Below are 16,652 nucleotides of genomic sequence, written 5' to 3' on the forward strand. Positions count from 1 at the left end.
CGCGTCCAAGAGAGGCTGCTCTTCAATTGGTCCTCCACATTTGGATGGGCCGTCTGGATGGGGATTTTTTTTCTTTTTCGTCTGGCACGATCTTGGTAAATAGCGGGTAGGGCCTACAGTTATCGAGAATAAGTATGCGGTGATATGGAGTAGCATGAAAAAACAAAGCCACTATTTAGGAAGCGACACAAAGCAGTGCAGGGAACTTTGCACACTCACATTTGAACCGTCTCAGGGGCCAGGGGATGGATTGTTGCGATGGCTTACTGCTAAATAATAAAGTGAAGCATGCTAATGTTATACACAAAATGCAAATAAGTATTTGAGGTTTGTTCTGAAATGCGTCAAAGTGGCCAGTGTTAGCAATAGGTTCATAATTACTTTATTAAGCGTACTTTGACGAGCACTTTCATTTTGGTTTGCAATACATCAAGGCATAACCGACAGTCATGCCAGTGGATAATACAAAGATGTGCAATTATAATCCAGGCAGGGGGAGGGGGGCACAAAAAGCATGATATAGACCTATAGCCTAACTGAAAAAGAGAAACAACAACTAAGACTGCTTCTCAGTCAGAGTGTCATTATATAGCCTATACAAATGTGAATGTCTAAAAACAGTCAAATGACAAAGCAAATCAAAGAGAATAGTATTAAAGAACGGTGAATCCATTATATGATCAACAAAAAAAAAAATCTCCTCACTGAAAATCCCACTTGCTGTGAAATATAGCGGCGGTCCAAGCAGCGTCCTTCTTTTTCCACTCTTCAAGTGAAGCTTTATTATAGACTAGTGGCCCCACCGTGTGGCAGAACGAGGGGGCGTGGGACCTTGTTTACTTAATTAACGAAATATATTCTTCAAAATGCTAATTATGGCTTATTACGGGATAGGCTAAATAGGCTAATACATTTGTTGTAAATTCGTCTCTTAAAAAATATTTAATTGGCTTGCATTCGATAACACATAACATAACCCACACTAAACACCTGCTAGGTAGCACACACTTTAATAAGTAATCACTTTAATATAAAGTAATTATTCGAACTAAATCATGGAAAGAAAAAATCCCCAATGGATGTATTTATTTATGTGTTCATTAGTATCGCCAGACAAATTCGCCAATGTACATTAGGCCGCAGATTCTTCCCCAAGGCCAGGCTTAACGTGGACGACGAGTGAGTGGTTTTTTATTTTTTGTTGTCAATGAATAGGTTGAGCCTTACTTATTACGACTTTCTGTAAAAACCGGTAACTCCATCACCAGTCCAAGTTCTTTCAGAAAACATATGATTAATTCTCACTCTTAAAGATTCCATCTCAAAATGAAATCTTATTTAGTTATGGTTAGGTCTCAATCAACATATTTCTTTGTTAGTTCTGATCGACAAGTACTTTATAGTTTGTCTACAATACCACAATAGCCATAACATCAATTGTACGCCTATTTGGCACATATATCAAATGTTGTGTTTCTCAATAACGCATGTTTAGCATTAGCCTAGACTAGAGTAATGACAACCAGTATCTCTCTCTCTCTCTCTCTCTCTCTCTCTCTCTCTCTCTCTCTCTATTTCCCGGTCTCTCTTTCTATCTATCTTTCTCTCTTCTAATTTAATACATCTCTCTCTGTATAACGTAATTTTTACCTATACGCTCTATAATTGCTCTCTCTATCTCTCTCTCTCTCTCTCTCTCTCTGAAATTCCTGGACTAGCTATGCATCATATCCTGGTGTTCAGTCATAAAAAGAAGGTGGGGATTGCGAGCCCACTTCCTTCACCTGCCTGAAAGGGGCGGGCTCTCCCACCGCAGAAGTACACTCGTTTTTTTCTCCACTCCACTGGACAGGAATATTTTTTTCACCCCCGCGAAACGGTCAACGATCGATTCACCTTGACTCAATTAAGAGGTACGTTTTGTTTCTTTTAGTTTAAAAATCATAACAATGAATATGGCTCTTGGCCAGTTTGAAGAAGAAAAAACAACAGAGTGCTACATTGTTGAATGAAATGTCACATTCAATCCAATCATGACACAGGCCAAGTCTATCCAGTATAGTTTGTGTCTTCATGTGAAACCAACTTTGTTAGGTTAATACAGCGTTCAGTAACACATTAATGTTTCAACCAGAAGATCAGTGAATCTTAAGTGTAACAGTAGGCCTAACGGACGTGAATACGTGTAACTGTTATTGATGAACAAGTTATCCGTGATTTCCGTTTTTGACTGCAATGCTGTCTCCTAAAGCAGATTATTTTAGTTCAAGCAGTGTTTTCCCCCCCTATACAAATATAAGCTACTTTAGGCTTCTTGTTAGAGATTTCTCACCACATGCCGTCAGAGCCTCGCCCAGTAAACAGTGTTGCAACTAAGCTCAGTCTACTTTATGACTCTGCTACGCGATGAGTCAAAACAGAACTCGGGCCAGACAGCTTGTGGTCATTAATCCTGCCCTGTGGCTACTCGGTTCAATAGTTACAACCGCTGGACATCTCTAGAGGAACGCGACAGGTATACCTGCAGAATTGATAGCCTCCAGCTATGGAATAGGCGTGTTCAGCGCACACTGAAAACGTGTGTGGTGTGTCTGTGTGTGTGTGTGCGTGTATGTGTGTGTGTGTGTGTGTGTGTGTGTGTGTGTGTGTGTGTGTCTGTGTTATATTTGTGTCATAAACAAGTGTGTTTGTGTGCGTGTGTGTGTGTGTGTGTGTGTGTGTGTGTGTGTGTGTGTGTGTGTGTGTGTGTGTGTGTGTGTGTGTGTGTGTGTGTGTGTGTGTGTGTGTGTGTGTGTCTGTGTTATATTTGTGTCATAAACAAGTGTGTTTGTGTGCGTGTGTGTGTGTGTGTGTGTGTGTGTGTGTGTGTGTGTGTGTGTGTGTGTGTGTGTGTGTGTGTGTGTGTGTGTGTGTGTGTGTGTGTGGGCTGGCGGGTACTTTGCGTGGTCTCTCCTGATCAGATACGTGTTCCTACTCGCCAGACATTCCTCAACCGAAGCCTGCGCTGTCTGTTGTTCTGCTGCCGTTCTTCCCCCTTCCTGCTACCCTTCGCTGACTCTGCTCTGTCTTCTCCTCCCTGTGTGTGTATTCTCTCTCCTCTTCTCTGTTTCTTCCCATCTCTTGCTCCTCGGCTCCAATATCTTTCTCTTCTCCTCTTTTTCTCTCTTTCTGCCTCTCTCTTCGTTTCTCCTCTCCTCTTTTCTCTCTTTCTGCCTCTCTCTTCGTTTCTCCTCTCCTCTGTTCTCTCTTTCTTCCCCATCTCTTATTTTCTCTCATCTTCTCTTTCTTCCCTTCTCCTCTCTTCTCTCCTTCCCGCTTTATTATCTTCTATCCTCACACACACACACACACACACACACACACACACACACACACACACACACACACACACACACAAGCTCACACTCAGAGCTGTCGAGGGGGGTGTCTCTCACTGTGATGAATGCTGTTCAGAGCAGAAGCCCCCAGGGCAGTACGGCTGTGTTTTAACCCCGGGTCCGCCTTGTGCATCCGTCCCCCCCTACGGCCCTTCATATTACAAGCATCTGTCAGTCTCTGTCTGATCACCGATCATTTATTCATCATGGGGAGAGAGAGAGAGAGAGAGAGAGAGAGAGAGAGAGAGAGAGAGAGAGAGAGAGAGAGAGAGAGAGAGAGAGAGAGAGAGAGAGAGAGAGAGAGAGAGAGAGAGAGAGAGAGAGAGAGAGAGAGAGAGAGAGAGAGAGAGAGAGAGAGAGAGAGGGGGGGGAGAGAGAGAGAGAGAGAGAGGGAGAGAGGGAGAGAGGGAGAGAGGGAGAGAGGGAGAGAGGGAGAGAGAGAGGAGGGTGTATGATCGTGAACATGCCGCCAACAAAATGTCTAAGCTTTCATTCCCTCAGCCCCTTGAGCGATCCCTAGTGTCTTTTCCCGTCTCTGTGAAAGCTGTTCCATGGGCGTTTGGTGGTGGTGCTTTTGCGATCATGATTTGTGAAACCAAAGGCTGATTCATGCGTTAGTCTTGAGCCTTCAAATTTGGCCCTCTCGTCTACGTTAACTGCCTAGCCCAAAGAGACCCCTGCCGTCGTGGCAAACATAAAAGGAACTCCAAGCTTCCTCATAAAGTTATCAAAAGCACCAGATGTCACTGAACTGTTGCCAAAACTCATTTCAGGAGAGACACATTAATAAAGCTTTACGCGATAACGCTTTATTAATCCTGAAACGGAAATTACAGAAGGTGATTCACCGGCGAGGAACAACACAACAATGAGAACAGAAATTTATGACAACAATACAAACTACAACACCTACAATGCATTTACACCTATGAATAAAATCCATCTAATGGAATTAAATGAGGTAAATCAATTTAATATAATATTATATAATGCATACATTTAGACTAAATAAATAATAATGCCACCACCGGCGTAGACATCGACTTCCGGCAGCTCTTGGATGGAGACTTCTAACTCGAGAGCCTTGAAGGTCCCAAAACGTTCCTGTCTCACACTCTGTTCCGTTCCCCCCGCCCCTTCCCCAGGCCGGCAGTCATGGTCACAGCGGCTGAGTATGGCAACACGTCCTGGGAGCTGGCGGTGAAGGTGGACCAGAAGGAAGGCGAGGAGTCCATGAGGTTCAAGCTGCGCATCAAGGGCGACCTCCACGTGGGCGGCCTCATGCTCAAACTGGTGGAGAAGATCAGTGAGTGTTATGTGTGCGTTTGTGTGGGTTTTTGTGAGTGCAATTTGTGTTTCTATGTTTGGGTTGTTTGCTTTTGTGTGTGTGTGTGTGTGTGTGTGTGTGTGTGTGTGTGTGTGTGTGTGTGTGTGTGTGTGTGTGTGTGTGTGTGTGTGTGTGTGTGTGTGTGTGTGTGTGTGTGTGTGTGTGTGTTTATCGGGTGTGCATGCATATGTGAGTGTCTGTGTGTGTATTTTTTGCGAGTGCCAATTGTTTTTATGTTTGGGGTGTGTGTGTTTGTGTGTGTGTGTGCATGTATGTTTGAGGTCGGAGTCAGTGTGAGTGTGTGTGTGAGTGTGTGTGTGTGAGAAAGTGCCCTACATTCGGCAAGCTGGATCAGACAACCCTTAATGACACGTGTCCGAAATTTCCCCTGGGATGAAAGTGTCCCCTAAAAAGAAATAACAGAAAAAAACAAACACATGCTCGATCCCAGAGCCGCGGTATCAATCCACCTGCCGACACATTGACCCCCAGCGCACACACACAACACCACACCTTTGTTTATCCCAACGTTCACACAATGCTGGAGCATTTATTGTTCTCCAGTAACACTCATACACCGCCAATCACTCCCCGGGGGGCGAAGGTCACCCTTTCCCTGCTCCCAGACACCTAACCACCAAACAGTCCCAAGACCGCCTTTAGCCAAATAACGGTGAGCTCGCTGTAAAAAGGCTCTTCCTCTGAGTCACTGGGAGGTAATGGTTGTGTCGCTCGAGTGGGGTGCTTCCAGGGGGTGACTCAGTGACCCGTCATCGCCGGGGTTATATTTGCGCCGTCTACGGAATTCGGGAGAATGATAACATGACGCAAGCACACACTCATTCCCAGTCATACAGCCACACCTTGTTCCTTTTTTTTTTTTACTGTTGTGTCGGTCGGCTGTCTGGACACATGGCAACGGGCACAATTGTTGTTGTTATATGATGATTGTGAATATGAATGAGTCTTGTTTGGGTTTGGTTTTTCTTAACAGTTCAATTCGTAATACTGTGACTATAAATATGGAATACTTGAAAAGGTTTCTTCTTGTTTTGGAAGTCCGTTCACTTAGGAAGACTTTAGTCGGACCAAGTTTGTATGTTTGTTGGTTTTTTTTGTTTGTTAAAGGATACCCATTAACTGCAAACACTGTAGTCCGCCAGTGGTGGTTAGTCATTGTTGACACCTTTGAACTCCATTTCCCAGAGACGCAACAGGACTGGTCGGACCACGCCCTGTGGTGGGGTCAGAGGAACATGTGGGTCCTGAAGACCCACTGGACCCTGGACAAGTACGGCATTCAGGTACCGCGGGACTTGGTTCTTTGGGTGGTTCCTGTGCACTTTCCATTCAAATCTGAATGGTGGCTTCTTATTGGCAGATCAGAGAAACACACTGTAATAACACGGTCTTGACTGAAACTCACAAACAAACAAACAAACACAATGCTTTAAAATCGTGCAAAAAATAAACCTGATAATAAGCATTAGCGAACGCCAACGTTTCATACAAACATCCATAAAAAAATTGACGCATTGATTGATATTGGACAGACATTTATATTACTGTATAGACATTTATTAAGAAAGTCAAGGCTAAAGCCATGGGCTGCTTTCCTCACAGTCGGACGCGGACCTGTGCTACACGCCGCAGCACAAGCCTCTGCTCCTGCAGCTGCCCAACATGAAGACCGTCAAGATGACGGTCAGCTACTCCAATGTGGTGTTCAAGGCGGTGGCCGAGATCTGCCGCGTACTCAGTGAGTCACTCTGTGGTTTTCTTTCCCTGTAGCCATGGTTCATAGTTGAGCGTAGTGAGTGGCGAGCAGTGTTTGACTCCCAAGGTTTATGGTTCAGAATATCAATGTAAACAGTCGATATAAATAGGCATCCATTGTTTCAAGGATTTATTTTTGGTATTTTTATGCTTTAATGATAGAGGTAGATAGACAGGAAGGTATGGGAGAGAGAGCATATTAGGCAGCTTAGGACCGAGGGCAGGAATCGAACCCGGGTCGCTGCGATCATGACGAAGCCTTACAGGCATCCTTAAGCAAGATCAATAACTCATACATGCAGATGTTGTAATGAATTGAATGAGTTATTGCATGAGCCCCTTTGTGTTTGACGTAATTTCGTCATGATGGAGTGATGAATGACCATTATGTATTCTGATTCTTATTGGTTTTCAATCAGTCCTTGTGTACTGGAAAGGAGCGCACAAACAACAGAGAAACCGTAGGACAGATTGGACGTTCTGTTGTGTTCGCCATCAAGAGGATTTGAAGCAGACTTTGTTATGGCGTCCTTCCTTGGCTTCATCTCTCATGTTTGCCTCCTCGCAGACATCAGAAGACCTGAGGAAGTGTCGCTACTCAAACACACCGAGGACTGCAAGAAGAAGAAGAAGAAGGAGAAGAATGCCTTCTTGGATGAGGTCTTGGACATGGATGACCTCAATTTAAATACAGTAGCGTCAGGTACGACTCACAAACCGATCCGGAACATCCATCTGTCTGACATTCAACCCCTGTCCAGCGATCCATCCATCCACTATCTATTCATCATCCATCAGGGGCAAAAACTCAAGATGCGTTCATCCTCTAAGTCTATTGGTATATCTGTGAGTTTGTGAGTTGTGTTTTGTGCTGTTAAACGGCCACTTTAAACTTTAGTATATGAATACTAAAACACGCTGACATTATCAATGTTTCTGTGCATTGCCAGAGCATCTCTGTGTACTTACTACATCAGCACCTTGAATCCACCTTTACATTTCGTGAATTCCTTTCTCAATTATTTTCCTGCTACCGCTCACACTGTTTTGCTGTGCTTCAGGAAGCCCCGCCCACAGCAAGACCATGGTGGCGACCTATGACCCAGAGAACGGCATGCCCCTAACCGCCACCAGCCTTTGGTTTGGGGACAACCCCTTCACCGCCAGCCAGCCTAATCTCCCGCCTGCAGATCTGGCCAAAATGTACCAGGCCCTGTCACTGGAGGACAAAACGACCATCAACGCAGGGTCAGTGACCAAAACCACCCATAGAGACTACCACTAATCAGGAACCCCCTGGTCAGCCCAGAGAGCCACTGGGTCCAGTCTCCCATGTTAATAACCTAAGTAGGGGTTCTTGAGCAAGATGTCCCAACCCCTCTGTCTCCACCTTAATGACCTGGTATACTACCTGAATCTTAGTTTCCTGTAAGTTGTTTTTGTGTAAAAAGTAGAAGAGTGTCTGCTAAATGCAGATTATTGCAGTAGTAATGAGTGGGAGTAAATTAAGCGTTTGCCTAATTCCCTCCCTGCGCATCTGAGGTGATGATGTTTTTGATTGACAGGTGGCTGGACTCCTCCCGCTCCTTAATGGAGCAAGGCATCCAGGAAGACGATAAGCTGTTGTTACGTTTCAAATACCACGTCTTCTTCGACCTCAATCCCAAGGTAATGACCTCTCACACAGTCTGTGTGTGTGTGTGTGTGTGTGTGTGTGTGTGTGTGTGTGTGTGTGTGTGTGTGTGTGTGTGTGTGTGTGTGTGTGTGTGTGTGTGTGTGTGTGTGTGTGTGTGTGTGTGTGTGTGTGTGTGTGTGTGTGTGTGTGTGTGTGTGATTTTGCTTTAGCGCTCATAGCCAGGCCGGCGGTTTGCTGCCTTTTACCTTTTGATGTGTTGTACTAACTTTGATGTTCGTTCATGCGTGTCACTAACGTGTGTGTTTGTGCATGTGTGTTCCACATGTGCATGTGTGTGTCAGTATGATGCGGTGAGGATCACCCAGCTATATGAGCAGGCCCGCTGGTGCATTCTGCTGGAGGAGATCGACTGCACTGACGAGGAAATGCTCATGTTCGCTTCGCTCCAGGTGAAACTCAAACCCATGAACACCAAGCCCCCCGAGACATGTCCTTGCTGGTCCAATAGGACACGCCGTCACCCAACATAAAGGCAACGCGTTCAGAAAAGAGCTAGGGATACGTGTCCACTGTATATTGTTTATATATGAGATATAAATAGGAATGTAGAGTTTAAGTCAAACATACAACTTATAGTCAGGGCCGCGAGTCAATTTGAACTCAAAACAAGTTCAAATTGTTCTTTCTAGTCTGTTATCCATATAATTGCTAGTGAAAACTTTAAATATAGAAAATTTGAAGTGTTAGTAGGATGAGCGCTTCTCTTCGGTTCCAAAATGAGACGTAATGAATGAGCTATAAAAGTGTGTCTTCAGGCCTTGATTATTACCCATCCTGGTGAAACCGGTTTGATGTCTAAATCCAGAGAGAGAGACATGCTAGGACATTGGGGACAGGGTGGAGCGAGAGAGAGAGCGAGAGAGTTCTTATTCTAGTATGTAGTGTATTATAGTTTGGCATTGCCTACATCTTTGACATCCCAAGTTATTAATATTTAAGTATTTACAGACAGAAAGGGAGAGAACGAGAAAGAAGGAGGGACACACACACACACACACACACACACACACACACACACACACACACACACACACACACACACACACACACACACACACACACACACACTTTTGGTTATAATGATGACAAATGATTAGCTGCAGCCTTCTCAATGTTTAGTGCCTAGCCCTTTCAACCATCAGTTAAGGTGAAACAAGCACTTCACAATGTGCTGAATTTGCCGTTTTCTTTACTTGCACCCATTAGATGGGACTGATATACGTGTGCTATCATTAAACACCTCATAAAGGCCCCTAGCGCTTTACCGCTATGATATAAATCATTAGTTGCCTTTTTTTTTAATTGGTCGTTTGAAAATCATTAACGACCATTATTAAACCCTCAGTGTTGTTGGTGGCTTGCTTCTTTCCTCGGTGACAAAATGTCCTCCCAGTACCACATTTGTAAACTGACGACGTCAAGCGAACCGCTGGACTTCTCCAACGAGCCGGAGATCGACGAGGTGGAGGCCGCCCTGTCCAACCTGGAGGTGACGCTGGAAGGCGGGAACACGGATCGCCTCCTGGTGAGTGCCGCGCTCACGACTCCGTGAGCACACACACTCCTACCCGACGTGACCCGAGCCCAAAGCAGACGGCCGTGTCTGCGACGGACGCGAGGTGATTTGTGGCTGACGGCCCGTGATTCACTCCACCGGATTGGGCCGTCGCACTCCACCGAGGTGACTTTCACTGGACACAGGAGGGTGATGTGTGAAAACCGGTTTATGTTGACGTTGATTGACTCATATGTGAGCTGGGGGTCCGAGTTTGCCATGCTGGAGATCTCCCTGAGTGTGTGCGAGGATGGCTGCTCTAAAGGTGACGTAGTGTACCATCAGGTGTGAGTGTGATTGGCCCTTCCAAGCTGTTTTGAGAATAGGCGGATTACCCTAACCTCACACCTGGTGGTGGAATGTATCACCTTTGACCTGTTGCACAATGATTACTCAACGTGCAACAGGTGTTCAGCCTCACCCAGCCCCAGAGTCCAATCTCTCGGACTCGGGCCAGGTCAACATATACCACACTGATGCTTTTGAATCCAAAATATACTTGAGTCGGCTCCAAAGCAAGTGAACGATACAGCCCGTTATATTTGCACTCTGTGTGCTCTGCCATGGTGTAAACAACATGACACTCGTTATATTTTGTGTCAGACTACAAATATGAGGGGAAATCCGTGTTTGGTTGTGCTGGGAGCTTGAAAGTGGAAGTTAAAGTCATAAAGTGAGGGCTCTTGCTCAGGGACGCCTTTAGAGTATACTGTGGACATTGGGAATCAAGCCCAGAACCTAATGGCGTGGAAACAGTCCACTAACCACTAGAGCAGGGGTTCCCAATCTTTTCCATTACCGGCTGACTCAGCTGTGAGGGTACTTTGGACCAAGGAGGATCCATATAATATATCATATTTTTACATTGTCATTACCTTGTAAAAAATGGTGAGACGATGAACATCTGTCTCTTCTTATTCTAAATATAATTTTTTGCTATACCACAACACACAGGTCCTGTTGTGAACAATTTATGGATGCCGACAATTACACACACACACACACACACACACACACACACACACACACACACACACACACACACACACACACACACACACACACACACACACACACACACACACAGTGGGGAGTTTGTAGCGGGCTATTACACCTGTTTTCGGACGGGAAAGGCGGTAAGAAGGCCGGCCTGCGTGTTTCGACGTGCTGCGATGTCTTGGGGGAACCCACGCCTGCTATCGACTGAGTTGTTGTTCTCTGCCTCCAGGAAGACATTACTGACATTCCAGAGCTGGCTGATTCCCTGCGGCTGTTCAGGTAAACCCTCTCACCTTGCCCTCAGGGGCAAACATTACATGCTTTATTATGTGGGACTTACTGGCTTATATCGGGAACTTTTCCTCTTTTTGGGTGATGTCACTACCAGAATAAATGCTTGTGTTCACATACAAGGGGAAGCATTCCACAACCTCCTCTAATCCTCAAGGTTGTTTCTCTTCTGTGCCTTCTCTCTAAAATAAGATAACTGTTAACTCTTCTTTGAAAAAACAGAACTCCTGACCGTCCAAAGCAATCATCTCTTGACTCTTTCCCCATTCTGCTCCCCGGTCTAATATTTCTATTAATATTTGGATTGTTGCTCATTGTGTGTTTTTCAGGCCGAGGAAACTGTCACTGCGACCGTACAAGGAGTACTGGTTTGTGTTCAAGGACACCAGCATCTCCTACTACAAGAACAAGGAGTCTTCGATGGGGGAACCCATAGAGCAGCTCCACCTCAGAGGTCAGGGTCACCCCCTCCCCTCATCCCTTTGAGAGGCGTTAACGGGCCTCTCCCTCATTCCAACGAAACTGACATTTGAGAAAAAATCTGTTGGAAAAGTGGAATGGGAGTTGCCACATAGCCATGAATTGCCACATAGCCCATGTCAATGTCCCATGGTTTTATCGAATTTCCTTTTAAACTCTTCAAATGTGGTTACTCAAACAGCAGCTTCATGCTTTTTTTTTAAATATATTTCTGTTGGGGCTGATAATTCAATTCATGAAATTGCTTGCTCGAATCGCAAACCAAGTGTTTTATTCCAATGAAGTATCTATGTATATATGTGGACATAGTAAGAATTACTCTCAGAAAACTAACCTCAGCCTGTCTGTCTGTCTGTCTGTCTGTCTGTCTGTCTGTCTGTCTGTCTGTCTCTCTTGTTGTGACAGGTTGTGAGGTGGTCCCTGATGTCAACGTGACGGACAAGAAGTTTGGCATCAAGCTCCTGCTCCCAGTGGCTGATGGGATGAACGAGGTTTACATCCGATGTGACAATGTAGGTCAAGTCAATGATAGACCTTAATGATATGATCTATCACGCTATAAAATAACACTGCTGAGAAGGAAGTAAGAGTCCCTGTAACTTACAACGTAAAGAATGAATCGTGGGGTATTTGATGGCGCTATGCTGCCATATGGGGAGGGCTCTGAAGTACCTTAAAATCCTTAATATACCGTAACCCAAGCGAATCAAAACATTGTTTAACCTCTCCTCGCGTGAGAAACGCTGTGGCATTTCCAAACACAACAATATCTTCCCGTAACAATTAAACAATGAATACACAATACGACAAACATAATAGCTAACATTTAAATTCTCCCAGCCCCCAAATGTCAGCGACCATTGCGATGTGACAACGCAATCTCCAAGCCCTGAACAACAAAGATATTGGGCTTATATATGTGTGGAGTGTGTGTGGATGATGGCTGGTTGAGGCAGGCTCCCCTGCTCAGAGACATACTGGTTGGACTCTGCGGCTGGGGGAGGCTGCATACCTGTTGAACAGTGAGCAATCAATATGCACAGGTTAAGCCATCCGTCACCACACACACTGCACTTTGTCCAATTTAGATGATTGTCATCATTGAGCAGGAAGGCTCAGGCATCTCAAGAATGTGGACATATTGTTTTGAACCTACAACCCACACCCATACAATAGACCCCCATGCCCCCTACTAACAAACTGCCAAACACACGTTGAAATCTTTACCAGTAATTGTGGCTCGACAATAGATATCACTGCAGGATAGCGTAGTGGCCAGGGCTTTCTGCTACTAGGTGGAAGCATCTGGCTTCCATTCTCAACATCCACGGTATCCATGAGCAACATGCCCCAGCCACCTTCCTGTTCCATTAATGACCTGCATTTTAATCATTTTAATGGAAGTAGCATTGAACCAATGATTCCTCTTGACAAATAAATGGTACTAAGGCCTTTTGAAGATAATTGTGGTATATATTGTAAAGCTGTAATTCTTTTGATTGTAATTGAATCCTAATTATTTAACTCTGCTGTCCTCCCCTGCCCACAGGAAGTACAGTATTCCAAGTGGAAAGCTGCGTGTGTTTTGGCCTCCAAGGGGAAAACCATGGCGTACAGCTCCTACAGGTCAGAGGTCAAGAAGATCCAGTCCTTCCTGCAGATGAAGAGCCTAGCGCCCTCTCCTGGCCAGTCGGCGTCCAACGTGGAGGCCATGGATATGGTTGCAGAGTGCTTCGTCTCACCGCGCTACGCCAAGAAACACAAGTCTAAGCAGGTTAGATGGTTTTTAAATTCCCCCCCTCCAGTTATAAGATTTAGGAGTAGAAAGGGAGGGAAGCAAGATTTAGAAAGTAAACAACCTAATAAAAGGTCCCCTCCCTTTCTCCCTCCCTCTGTTAGTTTCTCAGCCATTGAGAATCAGGGAAGAAATGCCCTGATCCAAAATAAGCCGGGATTCGTCTAAAATCTAAATTGACTCACGAGGAGGCAGGTGCAGTCAACTTGAAACAGATATTCTCACAGTACATTTCACTCACAGCTGACCGATGGAAAATTATATGCAAATAGCTCTTCAATTCTAGCAGTTAAAGCTTACCTGCAAGACCAAAATGGAAGTTACGGGATTTTATTATTTACTTTTATTTGTCGATCACATGTAGCATAAAATAGTATGGTCGGTATAGGGAAAGTAAAGTTCAGTCATGCCGTGCGACATTTTATGAGGCACAACCTCTAAAGATGGCGCGTTCAACGTGGTGTGACGTCAGCTTCACATTCCCTGAATGAAGTTTGACTCCCAACCGAAAGGTTGAGGATACGATTCCCCAGTGTCCTTGAGTAAGAGGCCTTTATCTGCTCCAACCCCTTCCCTGCTCATTAGCGCCATGTACGTGGCTTCACTGTTATATAGTAAATGATAAATTGACTGCATTTATAGACCACTTTTCTGACCAGTGGCTATTCAAAATATTGCCTAACATTCACCATGCACAAATTCACGCCCCGACGGAGGTGTCAACCATGTAAGGAGACAGCCAGCTCTTCGGGAGCGGTTAGGGTTAGGTGCCTTACTAAGGGATACCTCGACACTCACACACCCGCTCTACCGCCTGAGCCTCTGCCTTGTATAAATACCTTTTCTCCGGGGTGTGTTCCCCTGCAGCTGACGGGACGTATACAGGAGGCTCACCAGCACGTGGCCCGGCTGTCCCTGATGGAGGCCAAGATGCGCTTCATCCAGGCCTGGCAGTCGCTGCCAGAGTTTGGGATCAAGTATTACATTGTTAGGTATGGTGCACCTTCTACTGTTATACCTCCTTGTAAGCCATAAGCGTATTACTTAGCGCTTTTGCTGGAACTTTTCAGGGCATCGATTTTGTAGAAGGTTACTTTAACCTCTGACTGGCGAGGAAACTGTTTGTACTTTGATACGCAACCTTTTAGTGGGTATTGATTATTTCGTCTAAAACTACCGTATTACGAATTCTACCACAATTATTTATTTGTGTGTGGGCCTGTGTGTGTGTGTGTGTGTGTGTGTGTGTGTGTGTGTGCCTGCGTGCGCGGCTGTTTGCGTGTGTACCTGTGTGTGTGTGTGTGTGTGTGTGTGTGTGTGTGTGTGTGTGTGTGTGTGTGTGTGTGTGTGTGTGTGTGTGTGTGTGTGTGTGTGTGTGTGTGTGTGTGTGTGTGTGTGCTCTAGATTCCGCGGGAGTAAGAAGGATGAGATCCTGGGCATCTCCTATAACCGGATGATCCGCATCGACATGTCGTCCAGCCTGCCCGTCACCACCTGGCGGTTTGCCAACATGAAGCAGTGGAACGTCAACTGGGAGATCAGACAGGTACCAGTCCTACGTCTTGATCGCCCTCTGGAACAAAGATGGATTTAATGCTGTATCAGCTCATACCATGTTATGTGTGTACGTAGATAGATTATCTAGGCCTATTTTTTGGTACTTTTTAACTCTTGGTTTATTTATTGTGCATTATCTCCTTTTTTTAATTGTACTACTATCCTAAGCTTTTTGCCCTGGCGACCACTTTTCTGGTCTGGGATTGTTTAAATAATCTCTTATCTATTAGGTCATTAAGGAGGCAGCATTATTGAATTCGGATCATTAACGAGCCGGTAAAGGGGGGCGGGATATTGTCAACCCCTGGGAAGGACAGAAAGGTTATGGGTTCACATCCCAGTATCTGCAGTATACCAGTAGGCCTGCCATAGGATCATTGCCCACAATTGGCCTTCAAAAACAGTGTGTGTCTGTGTGTCTGTGTGTCTGTGTATGTGTTATGTGTATGTGTGTGTGTGTGTGTGTGTGTGTGTGTCTGTGTGTTGTTCTGTTACTAGGTGGCCATCGAGTTTGACCAGAACGTGTCGATAGCCTTCTCCTGTGTGAGCTGTGACTGCAAGGTGGTCCATGAGTTCATCGGGGGATACATCTTCCTCTCGACGCGATCGAAAGACCAGAACGAGACTTTAGATGAAGAACTGTTTCACAAACTCACCGGGGGCCAGGAATAAGACACAAACAGAGAGCCACTATTCCCCTTATCGATTTTGATGTTTCCTCTTTGCTTCAAGTGTTCATTGTTTCAACACACAGGGGGACGGGGAGAGACCAGGGAAATTGTGGCTCAGCAAGATAAAATAATTTCCCGGTTCACAACAATTTATTTGGCCCAGGGTGAAAATCAATGTTTTCATTACAAAGCATATTTTCTGTAAAAATAATCTGTAATTATTCTTGAAGGCATCATAAGTTAAAGATACCTTCATTGTAGTCAACAAGTAAACTCAGAAAACGACACACACAGGCAATTGATTTATACAGTTATTCTTAAAATTCGTTTTTTTCTGTGCTACTTTGATGGCATGTTGTTGACTAAAACGATTTGCCAATTCATCCAATCTCCATTTTGAGGACTTCCTGGGCTGTGGGCCAAGGACCTGTTTAGCAGATTGTTGCGATAGGTATTCAACTAATGAGGCTCAACTGATGATGTCTTTCTTTGTGGTGATTCAGCAGAAAAAGCGGCTGTACCTTAGAACGCTATTTGTGGTGTGGTGCTATTTCTACGTCGACGTCCTGCTGTTAGACTACGTTTCTATGTGAAAGTGCTACTTTAACCTTTTGTTCACTTTTATTGTGCCTAATATGTTGCATTGGGAACGTATACCTATTGAATAGTGGACTATGAGTAAATAGACATTTTGTACATCACAAACATCCAGTAGGCCAACAAGTCTTATTTTTTTATTTTATTTTTTTTAAGAGATGGAGAAAACAGACTTTCCTGACAGTGTCCACAGAGAGGATGCTGAAATGTTTTGTTGTAAATATCAGATCAAACATTTGAGAGAGATCTTTTTGTAATGCAATAAACAGTGGTTTAACATGTCATGTCTATTTTTTTTTTAATGATAATACTTGAATTCCATTAGATAAATGAATATTAAATTCAGAGCGGCCAAAAAAACAACTAACCTCCGCTTCTGTATTTCTTATTATAGCACTCTATTTATCATCATAGGACTAGGGTAATCTTATGAAAAGATTCTTCAAGTGAAAAAGCCATCGAGCAATCCATCTAGAAATCACATCTAGTGAAAAACAATGCATTCGTGATGTATTATGATACATTTAATTT

General features: G+C 44.6%; 1 protein-coding gene across 1 annotated transcript; it reads left to right on the top strand.

The window, feature by feature from the left end:
- The first annotated feature begins 1,806 nt into the window (after positions 1-1,806).
- fermt1 (FERM domain containing kindlin 1) lies at positions 1,807-16,596 on the top strand. Its single transcript, XM_056581372.1, has 16 exons — positions 1,807-1,913; positions 4,523-4,683; positions 5,911-6,008; positions 6,328-6,463; positions 7,049-7,183; positions 7,542-7,728; positions 8,046-8,148; positions 8,458-8,565; positions 9,570-9,701; positions 10,960-11,009; positions 11,351-11,475; positions 11,907-12,013; positions 13,051-13,275; positions 14,164-14,288; positions 14,701-14,842; positions 15,352-16,596. The coding sequence occupies exons 2-16, from the start codon at positions 4,533-4,535 to the stop codon at positions 15,523-15,525; spliced, it is 1,998 nt and encodes a 665-aa protein (XP_056437347.1). The 5' UTR covers positions 1,807-1,913; positions 4,523-4,532; the 3' UTR covers positions 15,526-16,596.
- Positions 16,597-16,652: the final 56 nt, after the last annotated feature.

The sequence above is a fragment of the Gadus chalcogrammus genome, chromosome 21 (genome assembly GCF_026213295.1).
Source record: "Gadus chalcogrammus isolate NIFS_2021 chromosome 21, NIFS_Gcha_1.0, whole genome shotgun sequence".
Taxonomy (NCBI): Eukaryota; Metazoa; Chordata; class Actinopteri; order Gadiformes; family Gadidae; genus Gadus; species Gadus chalcogrammus.

Excerpts from the sequence above, each read along its gene's own strand:
- fermt1 (XM_056581372.1), top strand. The coding sequence starts at position 4,533 with ATGGTCACAGCGGCTGAGTATGGCAACACGTCCTGGGAGCTGGCGGTG. Across the intron at positions 6,464-7,048 it reads CGAGATCTGCCGCGTACTCA|ACATCAGAAGACCTGAGGAA; the intron begins GTGAGTCACTCT and ends GCCTCCTCGCAG. Across the intron at positions 11,476-11,906 it reads AGAGCAGCTCCACCTCAGAG|GTTGTGAGGTGGTCCCTGAT; the intron begins GTCAGGGTCACC and ends TTGTTGTGACAG.